This window comes from Schistocerca serialis, chromosome 9 (assembly GCF_023864345.2).
Source record: "Schistocerca serialis cubense isolate TAMUIC-IGC-003099 chromosome 9, iqSchSeri2.2, whole genome shotgun sequence".
NCBI classification, from domain to species: Eukaryota; Metazoa; Arthropoda; class Insecta; order Orthoptera; family Acrididae; genus Schistocerca; species Schistocerca serialis.
Window position 1 is genome coordinate 46,804,407 of NC_064646.1, and position 16,024 is coordinate 46,820,430.

Here is a 16,024-nt window from a genome sequence, read left to right on the forward strand (position 1 = left end):
CATCCCACTTTGTCCTTGCGATTTCCCAAAGCAATATCGTTGGAACGAAGGAAGAGGTTCAATAAAGAGCATATTACTGTCGACCAAATATATGACATGGATGAAACTGCATATCCACAGTTCACAAAGCATCTAAAGCGATTTCCTCGAGAAGGCAAATACTGGATGGGAGCAATTACAAGCGGAGAAAGAGATCTTACAACGACATGTATGTTCACAGTGAATTCAGGCGGTGAATTCATACCTGCAGTGTTAACATTTAAACGAAGGAGAACGAATTATGTCCTAAAAAGAGGAGCTCTACCAAGAACAGTATTTGTATGCTCCACAAGTGGATGGATGACATCGGAAATATTTCTCCTATGGCTATAACATTTCATAAAATGTACAAAAGTAGAAAAAAGGACCTGAAGGGCATAGTACACACACCAAAAGTTTAGAGGTAATTCAGCTGTAAAATTAAGAAATATTTTAAAGGTATCTGTGTACAAAACAATTGATTTTTGACACGCTAATTTAAGCAATTTACTTTCTTAAAACTTGTATTATGTTTCCTATATATTCTCTCGTTACGTATGTAGGTCAGAAATCAATCCAACATATATTTCGAGGCATTTATTTAGTTACCGTACAGTCGGAAGCAACACCTCTAAAGTTAAACAAATAATAAACATCGAAATCTCAAAATCAGTTACTCTTACAAGTAATAAACACTGCACTTCACTGGTCTGTTTCTTCTTGCCACACGTATATCTATGGACGCAACGTTACGTTTATAGTTTGTAATTTGTTACTGTGACTTTTGTTACATTATTCCATGAACTTATTATGTCGTCATCGCTCACTTATTATCCTTAGTACGACCTACACTGTAGGGAGTACGAGTTAGGAAATCAGGCTCGTTAATCCTAACGGTTTGGTTGAAAACTGATTTTGTGTAAAGATTTTTGTATTTGTGTAGAAATTGGTTGATGCTTGAAAAATGAAATTTCAGTGTCCGCAAAACGAATTGTATTATTTAAATTACCATGCCATGTACAGTAATTTACCGTTAAGGGGTATGAGTTGAGCAACCTTACACTAACATAAGTTTATTTCACTCGTTCCAAATTCAAAACGCATGTTAACGGATAGTTACTGTTTGAAAAAAGTAAACTTTTTCTGGAACGTTCCTTTCTACGCTCTCTGTTCCTCTCTGACAGTGTTGTATTACACGTGTGTTCTACATATTTTTGCCGCGCGGAATTAGGCGAGCGGTCTCAGGCGCTGCAGTCATGGACTGTGCGGCTGGTCCCGGCGGAGGTTCGAGTCCTCCCTCGGGCATGGGTGTGTGTGTTTGTCCTTAGGATAATTTAGGTTAAGTAGTGTGTAAGCTTTGGGACTGATGACCTTAGCAGTTAAGTCCCATAAGATTTCACACACATTTGAACATTTTTTTTCTACATATTTTTGTATGTTTCTGTACTGAATGTCGATTCCAAACTGAATTTTCGAGACTGTGTCTTTGTCTTGTGAATGTTACTCAGCTGAACGTCTGTAACAGTGCTTGATTTCTAAAATTTTAGTTGCCAGAACGCATTCTTCAATGACACAACCTATCCCCCCAACACACCACTTCGCCCCAGACGTAAAAACCTTAGGTTTTTAAAACATAAATCCTTATAGTTAAAACAATAAAACCACAACATTTAATGTAAATAACAGGTGCTACCCTCTGTTCTCGTAGTAGTGTGACTTTACCGCCGAGTTCTTCTCGACACATATCGGCACAAGTCGATAGTCTTCGCGACCAGGACGTCATGTTTTCAACTAATGCCAGCAGCAGCTTTCTGACATTTGCATTGTAGCTGCTCGGTAAATATTTGCCCAGTATTAATTAACAGAGGATTTAGCATTTAGCCATGAACGATTATTACGTCACGCACAAACACTATTTCCTGAAGAGTTAGAAAAAATGCAATACAATGTGACATGAGGCACTGAGTTAGATGCTTAGTAAATGTTTAAAATGTCATTTGTGTTCTACTTATTGAGTTATATTATAACTGGATTGATTTAAGTTTATATTCATTATTACAAATAAGCAACAGAGTTGGACACGAAAATCCCTAAGATACGTGTCAGTGGCAAATTATGGTTACGCTGCCAAACAATACACGTGTACTATTTTAAGTCTCCTGAGCCAACTTGTTCCAATGAGTCAAAAATAAATTAACTTGGAGGTGCTGGAACACCGTTGAGCCACAATACGGCGGAAATTAGGCCCTGGTCTGAGGTGCCAGTATTTTCATCTACAAACGCCGCTGACACTGATTGCAGACGACACGTATTATGCGTTTGACCACTACAGTCAGCGATATTTCGTTTCTGGCCGTAACTAGACATTAAGTGTCTGATGTCATTGCCTTTCGAATTATGTAATCCGACGGAAAAAAATGCAACACCAAAAAATAATTGATATGGAATAATGAAATTTAGGTAATACATTAGCCTAGACAACATGTTTAAGTGATTAACTTTGCAAGATCACAAGTTAATGTAAGTGCGAGATAAGCCACTGCAAAATTGAACTGCTGGTACATTAATAACCGGTGTAATCGCAATAATGTAGAATGCAAGCATGTGAACGTGAATGCATTGTGTTGCACAGGTGACGGATGGAATTCTATGCCTGTTGACCTTGGTCGGTCAATACAGGGACCGTTAACGTTGTTTGTGGATGACCCTGGACTTGTCATCCGATGATGTCCCATATCTGCTCGACTGGAGACGGATTTGGTGATCGAGCAGGCCAAGACAAAATGCCGACGCTCTGCACAGCATGTTGGGTTATAACAGCGGCGTGTGAGCGAGCGGTGTCCTGTTGGAAAACAGCCCCTTGAATGCTGTTCGTGAATGGCAGCACAACAGAGCCAATCAGTAGATCGACGTATAGTTTCCCAGGCGTGGGGTAACCATAAGGGCTCTCCTAGTATTGTACGAAATCGCAGCCCACACCATAACTCCCGGTGCAGGTCCTGTGTCTCTTGCATGCAGAAAAGTTATTTGCAGGTCCTCAACAGGCTCCTCCTGACCACATACGGCCATCACTGGCACCGATGAACCAGCTTTCATCAGAAAAGACAACAAGACTCTGCTCTAGCCTACAATGAGCTCCCGCTTGACACCACTGAAGTCGCATATGGCGGTGGTTTGAATTGAGTGGAACTCGGGGCGTTTGTCTCGGAGCTGTCTTTTTTTTTTTTTTTTTTTTTTTTGAGCACTATGGGACTTAACATCTGAGGTCATCAGTCCCCTAGAACTTAGAACTACTGAAACCTAACTAACCTAAGGACATCACACACATCCATGCCCGAGGCAGGATTCGAACCTGCGACCGCAGCGGTCGCGCGGTTCCAGACTGAAGCGCCTAGAACCGCCCGGCCACACCGGCCGGCAGAGCTGTTATTGAAGTAACCGAGTTGTAACAGTTCGCTCTGTCACTGTGGTGCCATCTGCTGCTCAGATTGCTGCAGATACAGTACGATGCGTCATGGCATACGCCGAACACGATGATCTTCCCTCTGATTGGCGACACAAGGCCGTCCGAATCCCGGTGTTCTTACTACCGAATATTCTCGCGAACACCGCTGCCAGCAGTCATATACAGTGGCTACATCCCTGCCACGTTTACCTGCAGTATCGCAGAAGGAACATCCAGCTCCTCGTAGCTCTGTCATACGACCTCTTTCAAACTCACTGAGGTGCTGCTAGAGCGTCTTTGTCACCTGAAGGTATTCTTGTAACACCCCACCCGTCACTTATCTGGTTTTGGCGTGTGTTCACCCCAGCCAATTGACTAACAGATCAACACAGAGTGCAAAACTGCCGCAATATCGGATAACGCAAAGAAAGTAATAAGGCCCTGTGACTCCTGATTGAACTGCGGCGGCACTGTTGACATTAATTGATTCAGAATAGATCACTTTTAATTAAAAAGGGGTGCACATTGATGTTATATTCAGCTGTTGAACACCAGATGCAAATGTTGAACATAAAATTAATTAAAAAAAACGACTTGGGATTTCAACTACTTGATTGAAAACAGATGCAGTCGATTAGCACAAATTTATTTTAGCTCCAGACCTTCAATCATCACATTACATGACTCTCCTATCAGGCAGTGGCAGTAAATTGCGTTTGTTTGAAGTAAAGCGCAATACTCAAAAGTAATTCCTACCGACTGACCCAGGCATAATGCGAAGTGCGAGTAGAATTCCCCAATACACGGCCCATGAAACCCTCGTGGAAACTTTGCAGACGTGATCCAACAAATTAATCAGTGGCCGGAGCGGGCGCAATATCACCGAATACAGCGTGGCGGAGCGGCGTCGTGGTGTGGACGTCGGCCGACCTCGTGGTGCTGCAAGGCTGCGCTCGTCTATTCACTCCTAGATATCTTGCTCAGTACATAGCTGAACCAGAACTTCCTATCTCCAAGCTCAATCGTTCCATTTGCTAAGTCCTAAAGCGCAGAGATGCTCACTCTTTCTCAGACAAGCTGAGTAAAGAACGCCACGTTCGCACTCTAGGCAAGCTCGGAACGGAAGACCACTACGGAGACTTCTCACAGTCCGCTCTTTGCCTCGGTTCCCTTCGGCAAAACCACTTACGCCAATTGCAGCGCAAGTCGCGTTAATTATGTGTCGCTTCCCAGCACCGACCAATGCCTGCTCTGGGAAGTGAACAAATTCCCACAAAATTTCCCTTCCTCTCAACATCTGCTCTTTAGCTCCTCCCAGGCCACCCATCAAGGTTAACATCTGCACAAAACACCAATTTTTCCGGAATTCTGACTCCCAGGAGAGTACTTCAAATTCCTCGGTCCTACGTTCCCATTGGAGGCCGGCGTATTTCATTCTGTCGCTCTTCACCTGATTTACTTCAGACTCTGTGGACCGTGAATTCAGTGTGAAGTTGCTATAGTCACAAACACGCATATTTTGACCTCTGTTGACCGCTCCACCGTAGCTTTGCGCGGCTTTCCCGCATGTTTCACTGAAAACGGGACGACAGACAATTATCAACAGGCGTACAAGTTCTCCGTCTGTTTCCCGGTACACCAGCATGGAGTCGGAGTCAACCACCCACTCACTGTCACTCATCTTAAGGCGGCTGGAGGCCGCACACCGTTACCGCTTTCTCAGAGCTTGAGCTTGAGCCGCCCTAAGCTGCCTATTGTCGCTTCCCTTAGCCGCTCCCCCGCTGGTCACAGTCACTCGAATACTTCCCTGGGATAGACTAGCCTCCAGTAAATCGAAGCGTTTCCACAAAGTTTTCATGTCATGTGAATTACTTTAAAACCATCACCCGACATTAATTATTCCAATACGTCCATAGTATACCCTCTACACGATGCATTGTGCCTTGTCAGTCATTTTTGTTCAGCCATACTGTTCGCTCAACGTGAGTTGGGTGATCTTTAATGACTTCATGTAAGGGGCATAGTTCTTGCCATCTTACAAAAGCAAACCTGATCGGCATTCTCTCTGTACCTCTTATGTGAAATTTGAATGGACATCATCTTTCAGATGTAGAAAAACGCTTACCAACTTTCATTTACATAGCACAACTCCATCTTGGAGTTGCCATTTTTTTTCGTCGGTGCATTACTAGCTTATAACATGCACATTTGTTTTAATGACATAAAGCATAGCGCAGAGTTACTCAGTTTGCTTCAATGTCGTCACAGTATTGCTTCTCCATCTTTTCTGTCCCTCTGATCATGTTAGCTGTTGTCTAAATGAGAACTGTCCGTTTAGAGTACCGGATGGTACTACAATAAAGGGTAACAAATGTATTCCCGTAGTAGCAGATCGCGTTGATTTAGATACGGAAATAAGCAACCAGTTCAAGGAGAATTGTTTTAACTGTCTGACGTTTTTCACCCAGAAACCTCAGCGAAGTACAAATTCGCTGCGAAAGCAATTGGGAGTTTCACGGTAGAATTAAACGCAGTGCAAGCTCTGCTGGCGAGAAAAAATTTTACTAAGCCAAAACAAACGTGAGGAGACAAAGGCAAGAAGCGTTCATTGAATTCAATGGCAAAATCTTCCGATCTGTCGAATATTCACCAGAAGTTCCGATGTTGAGCAAGGCTTGTTGATTGTACTCACTGACTCTGCTGGCAGCGACGTGGACGATGCCACAGAGAGGGACGAAATACTGAATTCAGTGTTCCGAAATTGTTGCATTGTAGAACTTCGTAGCCGGCCGCTGCGGAAGAGCGGTTCTGGGCGCTTCAGTCCGGAACCGCGCTGCTGCTACGGTCGCAGGTTCGAATCCTACCTCGGGCATGGACGTGTGTGATGTCCTTAGGTTAGTTAGGGTTAAGTAGTTCTAAGTCTAGGGGACTGATGACCTCTGATGTTAAGTCCCATAGTGCTTAGAGCCATTTGAATCATTTAGAACTTCGTAATACGGTACCTCGGTCATCGCACAAACACCGAAATGCCAAATACGCTTTCTGCTACTCTCTGTACACTGTGTTAAAGGACTGCTCTTCAAGCAGCAGTTCATTGTAGGCCGTTTCAGCAACAAAACGTTGCAGGCGACTGGAAGAAAGAGCCCTCTTTTGCGCTTTGAAGAAGGATCAACAGACAGATGCACATAATGCACATCGGTGACGTCAGTTGGTTGTAGAACTGCAGAAAATGTCTTATGTCTACTGACTTACATGTTATGATAGGGATTCGACGAATGGCGCTCTCGTGAATTTAAGTTTGCTGTATTCGTCCATGAGATGAAGAAGACCGCAGGCAACTCTGCCCATGTGGTTGCCGTGTCTCTCGGCTTCCGGGAGGCATTCGATGCATTTCTACATTGCGATCTTGTGAACGTAATACGATCTTACAGAACGTCGGGCCAGGTTAGCGTCCTTATTCAGCACTTCTTCGCAAGTAAAACGCAAGACGTAGTTCTGGACCGGGCGAAGTCGACAATAAAAACAACTTTGGACGAACTACAGCGGAGTGTTATAGGAGCGTCGCTGGTCACGACGCATAGTAATTACCTGGCCGAAACTTCGCGAACTCCATCATGCAATTTCTTGGATGACGGTGTGCAACGGGAGATAACTGCAAGAAAATGTGAGCAGACGTACAGAAAATTCATAACTGATACAGGGGCTGACGGTTGACTTTCAAATGAAATATATGCAACATATTTAGCACAAGTTGGCGGAAAGACCCACTACTGTTCCATTTATGATTAGCGGTTAATTACTAGAAACAGCAACAAGCGCAGATTATCTAGTAATTTTCGTCCAGGGCTGCCTAAAATTGGACGAGCAAACAAAACCATTTGTAGGGAGGGAATGTGTCAGTGTGTAAGATACATTAGAAGAACCGTACAGGAAAGAAATTCGCCCACGAAAGAAGTAGCTTACAAAACACTTGCACGATCTATTTTCGAGTATTTCTCATCAGTCTAGAATCCTCACGAGATAGAATTGATTGAGAAGGTACAGAAAATTTAAAAAAGAACTGAACATTTCCTCAGAGATTTTATTTTAGTATGCACGAAAGCGTCATGACGATGGTCACCATCTGAAGTTTAATAGTGGTGTTGGCATTATGCATCACGGGGATTTGACTGAAGAAAAACCAGGCCACAAATTAGATCTTTCCACCTAACATAACCTGAAATGACTGAGGCGGTGAGAACAGAGCATTTCCAGCAAACACGGCGTCTCTCGGAGTCCTTCCCAGTGAGGGGGACTGGCTACCTTTACTCCCGCACAGCCAGGTGAATGGCCGTAGCTCCGCCCACAAAATGGAGGCTGCGCAGGTAGAAGTCTCGTGCCGTAAGCGAACTTCCCACTTCGTCATTCATGAAAGGTTCTCGCCAGTCATCGACAGCAAGATGTCAAATGACTTAGAGACAGACTCCTTAGGGAACGCATGACTACGATTACAGCAGCTCAGCAAGGCTTCGCGGAGAGTAGTACGTAAGTAGGGGCCAGTCAGTAATACGGAAGACTAGATTTCATTCCGAGGCGATATTCTGTGTTTGCTATGGTAGTGTACCTTCTCCCCTCTTTGACTTTATTATTAAACTATCATCGTATCCACCAATAAGAACAATGAAATGTCTATACATATTTAACAACAAAACACAGATTTGTAACTATTTACACTGCATAAACGTTCAACAGGTCAGGCTATAAAAGGATATCGGAAGACGCAGTCCAGTGGAGCGTCTCTTCGGATGCTTCATGTACATTCCAGCACCAGGGAAACGTCAGTTAGGGCAATCATATACAAAGTGGCTCACTGCATGAATATCACCACAGCCACACGTACTGCTCGTACAATAGCTCACTTTTCCGCGTTGTAATTGTACACACTTTCTCTAGGTCAAAATCTATTAAGCTGTATCTACGTCTGCCTAGGATGATGAAAGCCTGGAAATTTAACAGTTGGGTTGTCAATATGTTGGTGTTTCCGTATTTTCGTGCCTTGGCACGTTTCTATTCAGCGTCCCGGTTGAACCCAGTGGAGAGCATTTGGACTCTACTTCATGTATTGTCGGTCTTCTGGATTCGAGGGGTTTCTTGGGCAGTGAGAACAAATCTTCCGGGAGTTGCCGTAGCTCCACCCACTGTCTGCGACACTGTTCAAACGACACCGGGGATATTAGGGTACAACTCATCTATGTGCAACGATGTCATACCTAGATTCATGCTGGGGAGGGGGGGGGGAGGACATTTTGAACAACTGTTGTACCTGTAGCAGCTTTTGAAACTTGTGCAAGGAAAAGGAATCCATTATTACAGTACCGTAGACTTAGATATCTCTGACATCGAGTTACGTGCACCGTTACAAGTCCATGAACAGACAATATTATCTGAGGATATTGGGGAGTATTCATTGGGAATTTTGTACGTGATGATCAGGATTGGGCAACATAAAGGACATAATAAGTGTCACATAAAAACACAAATAACTATTTGCTGACTAGACACCGATGTCCAGATCTGGTATTCATTTCGTAGAACGACGTGTGACTTCTGCAAAGTTATGAGATCATCTGTGTTGTGTCACCGCCAGACACCTCACTTGCTAGGTGGTAGCCTTTAAATCGGCCGCGGTCCGTTAGTATACGTCGGACCCGCGTGTCGCCACTATCAGTGATTGCAGACCGAGCGCCGCCACACGGCAGGTCTAGTCTAGAGAGACTCCCCAGCACTCGCCCCAGTTGTACAGCCGACTTTGCTAGCGATTGTTCACTGACTAAATACGCTCTCATTTGCCGCGACGACAGTTTAGCATAGCCTTCAGCTACGTCATTTCCTACGAGCTCGCAAGGCGCCATATTCAGTTACTATGTATCCTGAACAGATAATATTGTGAATCATGTACCGTCAAGAGCGACGTTCATCATTAATGGATTAAAGTTAAGTATCAAACTAATTACGTCCGCTTTCTGAATTCTAATTCCTTGTCATGTTCCAGACCTCACGCCAGTATAGTCCTTCCCTCCTCACGCCAGCCTGCGTGAGCTAAAACGAATGCATTTCGGCCTCCAATAGTAACACGGTGTTGGCTCTTCTGCCAACACAACAATCAGTACATTTTCTTATACGACACACTTTTATTATATCGTCGAGAGCGTCCTCAGATTCTACATACTCATAATTTGGTCTGTCGGTAAGTCACAATTTATGAAGCACGGTCTTGAATCTTGTGTAATTGCTTCGCATGCGATTAAGACTACTCCAGTCATTTCTTAGGAAGTTGAGCTCTTGTAGTACTTTTGAGAGATCAATTAAGAGGTGATTATCACTAACTTCACCCAGTCCATTCTTCATGCGTTTATTAGGTTACAGGTGGTCTGTCCTCGTACGTAGCTCTCTTCCTGTGTTGCCTTCCGTGATTTCAGGCGTGTGTTTGGTATACTCATTACTACATCTTGAATAAATAAACTTTTTGCCATTCCTTAAAACTTGCTCTTATGTCGCCTTAGCTTTGGTGGAGCTATGTTACTGATAACGGTTAATCACGGTATCGGAGTAAACGCTAATGTATCGGTGATTACACGCACGGTTTCGGGAAGCTGTACTAGTCGGTGTGGTGACGTCCTTGCCAGACAGCTGCACAGTGTTCTCCAGTGGCCAATACCATTGACGTTACTACTGTCTGCGGTGTGAATGCATCTGCACCCCAAGACTGGTTGTTGGTAAGTCATTTAAAATCAAGAATCGACTACCCCGAAAGTGAGCTCTCGCACCATTATTATTCAAACTGCACACTAGCGATATGACTTATTTAGTGAAGAAAAACATGGGATACGCTGATGATTTGGCCGTAGCAGTGCAAATCAGATGTCTTCAGGAAGGGGCAAGGATCAAGAATAAGTAGTATAAAATTGTTAAGGCTTTCGTGGCCACTTGTTGACAAACTGCCTATTGGCTTCTGTCTCGGGTTCTTCGGCCGACGTTCATCTAATGATTTTTCTGACGTTTCGCCAGCACGAGTGGCTGGCATTGTCAAAGCTTCACCCTCCATTGCCGGTGGTGAACTGGAGCCGAGCTCGCGGCCGCAGACTATATGTACCTGGCGCGACAACGTCCGAGGGCTTCTCCGCGGTCATTTCCGGTGCGGTTCTCCTCTTGCTACCTGCGACGGTCGTTCGCTGCAGTACGGGAAGTCAGGATTCGTTTACCTTAAGCCTTTCCTCTTTCTTGTTCAAACTGTTCGCGTGTTTTTGTATTTCTACAGCTTCTCTGAACAAGCGCGTGTGATAGTGCTTCTCTACTGCCAGAACTTCCGTGTCGGCGAATTTTATTACGTGGTCGGTCTCATTGAGTGCGTGCTCTGCCACGGCCGATTTCTCCACCTGCCCCAACCTACAATGTCGCTTATGCTCTTTGATCCTGGTGTTAATTGAACGTGCAGTCATTCCGACATAAACTTTTCGGCATGTGCGTGGTATACGGTATACTCGGCGAAGTAAGGAACAAGAAAAAGAAATGTCGGGGACGGCCTTTCTGCCATACATTCCCAGAGTGACGGACAGAATCAGCCGTATATTGCGCAAACATGGCGTAAAGACAATTTTGAAACCGACAAGGAAGATCAAAGAGTGTCTTAGATCGGCGAAGGAGAAAGGAGACCCACTTGCAATGTCGGGAATATACCGTATAGCATGCACATGCGGAAAAGTTTATGTCGGAATGACTGGACGATCCATTAACACCAGGATCAAAGAGCATAAGCGACATTGCAGGTTGGGGCAGGTAGAGAAATCGCCGTGGCAGAGCACGCACTGAATGAGATCGAGCACGCAATAAAATTCTCCGACACGGAAGTACTGGCTGTAGAGAAGGACTATCACACGCGCTTGTTCAGAGAAGCTGTAGAAATACAGAAACACGCGAACAGTTTGAACAAGAAAGAGGAAAGCCTTAAGGTAAACGGATCCTGGCTTCCCGTACTGCAGCGAACGACCGTCGCAGGTAGCAAGAGGAGAACCGCACTGGAAATGACCGCGGAGAAGCCCTCGGACGTTGGCGCGCCAGGTACATATAGTCTGCGGCCGCGAGCTCGGCTCCAGGTCACCACCGGCAGTGGAGGGTGAAGCTCTGACAATGCCAGCCACTCGTGCTGGCGAAACGTCAGAAAAATCATTAGATGAACGTCGGCCGAAGAACCAGAGACAGAAGCCAATAGGCAGTTTGTGATTAAGTAGTATCTACAAATACTAACAAGGGAACCTCCCCATCGCACCCCCCTCAGATTTAGTTATAAGTTGGCACAGATCAATCGAGAAAACAGGAAGAAATTGTGTGGAACTATGAAAGAAATAAGCAAAATATACAAACTGAGTAGTCCATGCGCAAGATAGGCAACATTAAGGTGAGTACCAGGTGAGTAGCGCTGTGGTCCTGTGGTTAGCGTGAGCAGTTGTGAAACGAGAGATCCTTTGTTTAAATCTTCCCTCGAGTGAATATTTTAATTTTTTATTTTCAGACAATTATCAAAGTTCAGGCACACACACACAATCAACTTCGCTCTCCAAAATTCCAGGACATGTTCAGATTTGCTTGGACATATGCAGGATTTGACGGTCTACACACGGAAAAATTTGAAAACGTTAAAAACATATGTTTTGACAGAGCACAGGGAAAACTGTGCGACTGTGAAACTGTTGCATTCATTTGTTGCAGTTTACGTGACAAACCCATATGTTTTCATCACTTTTTCGGGAGTGATTATCACATCCACAAGAAAACTTTACCCATTCGCCAAGTGTACAAGTTAGCTGGGTCGACAACATATTCCTGTCATGTGACGCACATGCCGTCACCAGTGTCGTATGGAATATATCAGACGTGTTTTCCTGTGGAGGAATCGTTTGACCTATGACCTTGCGATCAAATGTTTTCGGTTCCCATTGGAAAGGTACGTCCTTTCGTCTACTAATCGCACAGTTTTGCGGTGCGGTCGCAAAACACAGACATTAAACTTATTACAGTGAACAGAGACGTCAATGAACGAACGGACAGATCATAACTGCGAAAATAATGAAATAACTAAATCTGAGGGGGGTGCGATGGGGAGGTTCCCTTGTAAGAAGCAAGAGACCTGAAAAGACAGCTGTGTGTGTGTGTGTGTGTGTGTGTGAGAGAGAGAGAGAGAGAGAGAGAGAGTCATCTTTCTGTGCTCCATCGCCACCCTGTCGAGACCCTGTCCACTGAGGGCGGCGCTTGTTGTGTTGCAGCGGCGTGGAGGTGTTGAACCAGCTGCAGCTGGGGGCGGCGCAGCAGCGGCTGGCTGCGAGGGCGGCGCCGCCCACGGGAGCACAGGCCCACTTCTCGCTCAAGGAGGGCGGCAGGCACGGTGAGTCCGCAGTGGCGAGCTGCCGCGTGCAGCGGGCAGAGGGCGGCGGGGCTACGCAGGTAGCGGCTACGAACGGTCACTGAGGGCGTAGACGCAGAGCCTCCCCACGTGTGGTCACACGATAACACTGCTTAACGGATTTACGTAGTGTGTGCAATAAAATACTAAATGTGGTTTATTACGTACTATGCACCAACAGAACAAACAGTCCTGTCACGGAAAAGCCACGTATAACACTTTCGTCTGCTACTACTATGTCATAACCTCAAAGCTGAAGGCAGTTCGTATAGTGAAATTATTCTTATTCAAGTAGTTATAGTATGAAGAAGCAGAGCAGTGTTACCCTCTGAGAGGAATTTTGTTATGTTGACCGTGTTGTACCTAACGGAGGTGGCTTGTCCGAAGTGAAAGTCAGAATTACGTAAATATTCAAACAGGTTTCGAGAGGGTGCGTTTCTGGATGAGGTATCGAATATATTGCTTCCCCCTACTTATACCTCCCGAGGAGATCACGAATGTAAAATTAGAGAGATTAGAGCGCGCACGGAGGCTTTCAGACAGTCGTTCTTCCCGCGAACCATACGCGACTGGAACAGGAAAGGGAGGTAATGACAGTGGCACGTAAAGTGCCCTCCGCCACACACCGTTGGGTGGCTTGTGGAGTATCAATGTAGATGTAGATGTAGATGTAGATGTAGATGTAACAAACAATAACTTATTTATCCACACTGTTCCAAGAATTTTAAAAAAGAAAAAAACGGTCGAACGGTCGCCAGCGCAATTAGGCATGAGAATGATTGACATCCTTGTTTAAGAAAGTATTTGTCACCGGGTTATTTGCTAACCGTGATAGCGTTACGGAGATGTTTAATAAACTCAAGTGGCAGACTCTGCAAGAGAGGCGCTCTGCATCGCGGTGTAGCTTGCTCGCCAGGTTTCGAGAGGGTGCGTTTCTGGATGAGGTATCGAATATATTGCTTCCCCCTACTTATACCTCCCGAGGAGATCACGAATGTAAAATTAGAGAGATTAGAGCGCGCACGGAGGCTTTCAGACAGTCGTTCTTCCCGCGAACCATACGCGACTGGAACAGGAAAGGGAGGTAATGACAGTGGCACGTAAAGTGCCCTCCGCCACACACCGTTGGGTGGCTTGCGGAGTATCAATGTAGATGTAGATGTAGATGTAGATGTAGATGTAACAAACAATAACTTATTTATCCACACTGTTCCAAGAATTTTAAAAAAAAAAAAAACGGTCGAACGGTCGCCAGCGCAATTAGGCATGAGAATGATTGACATCCTTGTTTAAGAAAGTAGTTATGAGTAACTTTAACGGACAAACACAACCTATATTTTGCCACACGCGAGTGCAATGAACTCTGACACCTGCATATGTTAAGGTTAAGTTTGGAGTTGACAGCTAGAGCAGAACAAACTATTTGCACAAATATAACAGATAAAAATACGCACTACTATCTTCAGGGCTTAGTCAGACTGAATGGTCTTTATAACATTACTATTAATATTCACTGTAGGATCATAAATTGGACATAGGTTCAGTAATACTTTTCAAACATTTTACTAGGTGACATAAAATTGTAAATGTAGTTCACTGCAAAATTATGAACTGGTCACAGATTAAGTCTCTCTCAGCTAAATACTTTTCTATTTAGAATGAAAGTTAAGTGGAATTCCCTAACAGGTTACTTCTCGCTGTCTTTTGAATAAAAGAAGTTACTGTTAACTTTCTGTTAATTGTTATTTATCAAGAGCATAAAGGATAAACTATGGATCCTATTACACTGTTAATTTGCACTTTCAATACACAAGAGAAACAAGTGCTTAGCAAGCATGAGTATATAACTTTCCACAATTGCAGTTTTCAACTTTTACTAAAGTGAGACACAAAATTGACCTATTTGTAAGATACTGACTCACCTTTTGCGATTTACAACAGGCGGCAATGTGATCATTTAGTAAGCAAAACTTTATAAGCCTCACTTTTAAGAACTTTTAATTTTGAAGTTGGCAACAACATATTAATAAGCAGTTTCCATAGAAAATTTATTTTCGGCAAGCATCATTTTCTGTAGTTCAATCTCTTGCCACATTAACTTTAACTTTCTTTTTACTATGTTCAAGAGGCATTAATTAGTTAAAACACTAGGCTTTAATGTTCTTTCAATAAGGACACTCGGTAATGGCTTTAGTTCAAACGGAGAAGAACCTGAGAGGTGTTATGATAAGGAAAAAAATCGAGGTAGGTACATAAATTTAGTTATAGATTACCTTCTGTTTGAGCACACTACCACATCCAATAAGCTGATCCTTCACTGTACATTATTATAGTGTTCCATTATAGTGACTGCGCAATGTGGTGGCGATTGGATGTTGGTAGGTGGATTTGTAGGTAGAATTGCTGGACTCTGTCATTTCTTGGTGGCGATGATACACTCCTGGAAATTTAAATAAGAACACCGTGAATTCATTGTCCCAGGAAGGGGAAACTTTATTCACACATTCCTGGGGTCAGATACATCACATGATCACACTGACAGAACCACAGCCACATAGACACAGGCAACAGAGCATGCACAATGTCGGCAATAGTACAGTGTATAGCCACCTTTCGCAGCAATGCAGGCTGCTATTCTCCCATGGAGACGGTCGTAGAGATGCTGGATGTAGTCCTGTGGAACGGCTTGCCATGCCATTTCCACCTGGCGCCTCAGTTGGACCAGCGTTCGTGCTGGACGTGCAGACCGCGTGAGACGACGCTTCATCCAGTCCCAAACATGCTCAATGGGGGACAGATCCGGAGATCTTGCTGGCCAGGGTAGTTGACTTACACCTTCTAGAGCACGTTGGGTGGCACGTGATACATGCGGACGTGCATTGTCCTGTTGGAACAACAAGTTCCCTTGCCGGTCTAGGAATGGTAGAACGATGGGTTCGATGACGGTTTGGATGTACCGTGCACTATTCAGTGTCCCCTCGACGATCACCAGTGGTGTACGGCCAGTGTAGGAGATCGCTCCCGACACCATGATGCCGGGTGTTGGCCCTGTGTGCCTCGGTCGTATGCAGTCCTGATTGTGGCGCTCACCTGCACGGCGCCAAACACGCATACGACCATCATTG

General features: G+C 44.5%; 1 protein-coding gene across 1 annotated transcript in view; it reads left to right on the plus strand.

The window, feature by feature from the left end:
* Positions 1–16,024, plus strand: part of LOC126418830 (T-box transcription factor TBX1) — a 246,917-nt gene that overhangs the window by 145,250 nt on the left and 85,643 nt on the right. Inside the window, exon 7 of the mRNA XM_050085809.1 lies at positions 12,763–12,881. Coding sequence (XP_049941766.1) covers positions 12,763–12,881 — 119 coding nt within the window. The remainder of the gene's footprint in view (positions 1–12,762; positions 12,882–16,024) is intronic.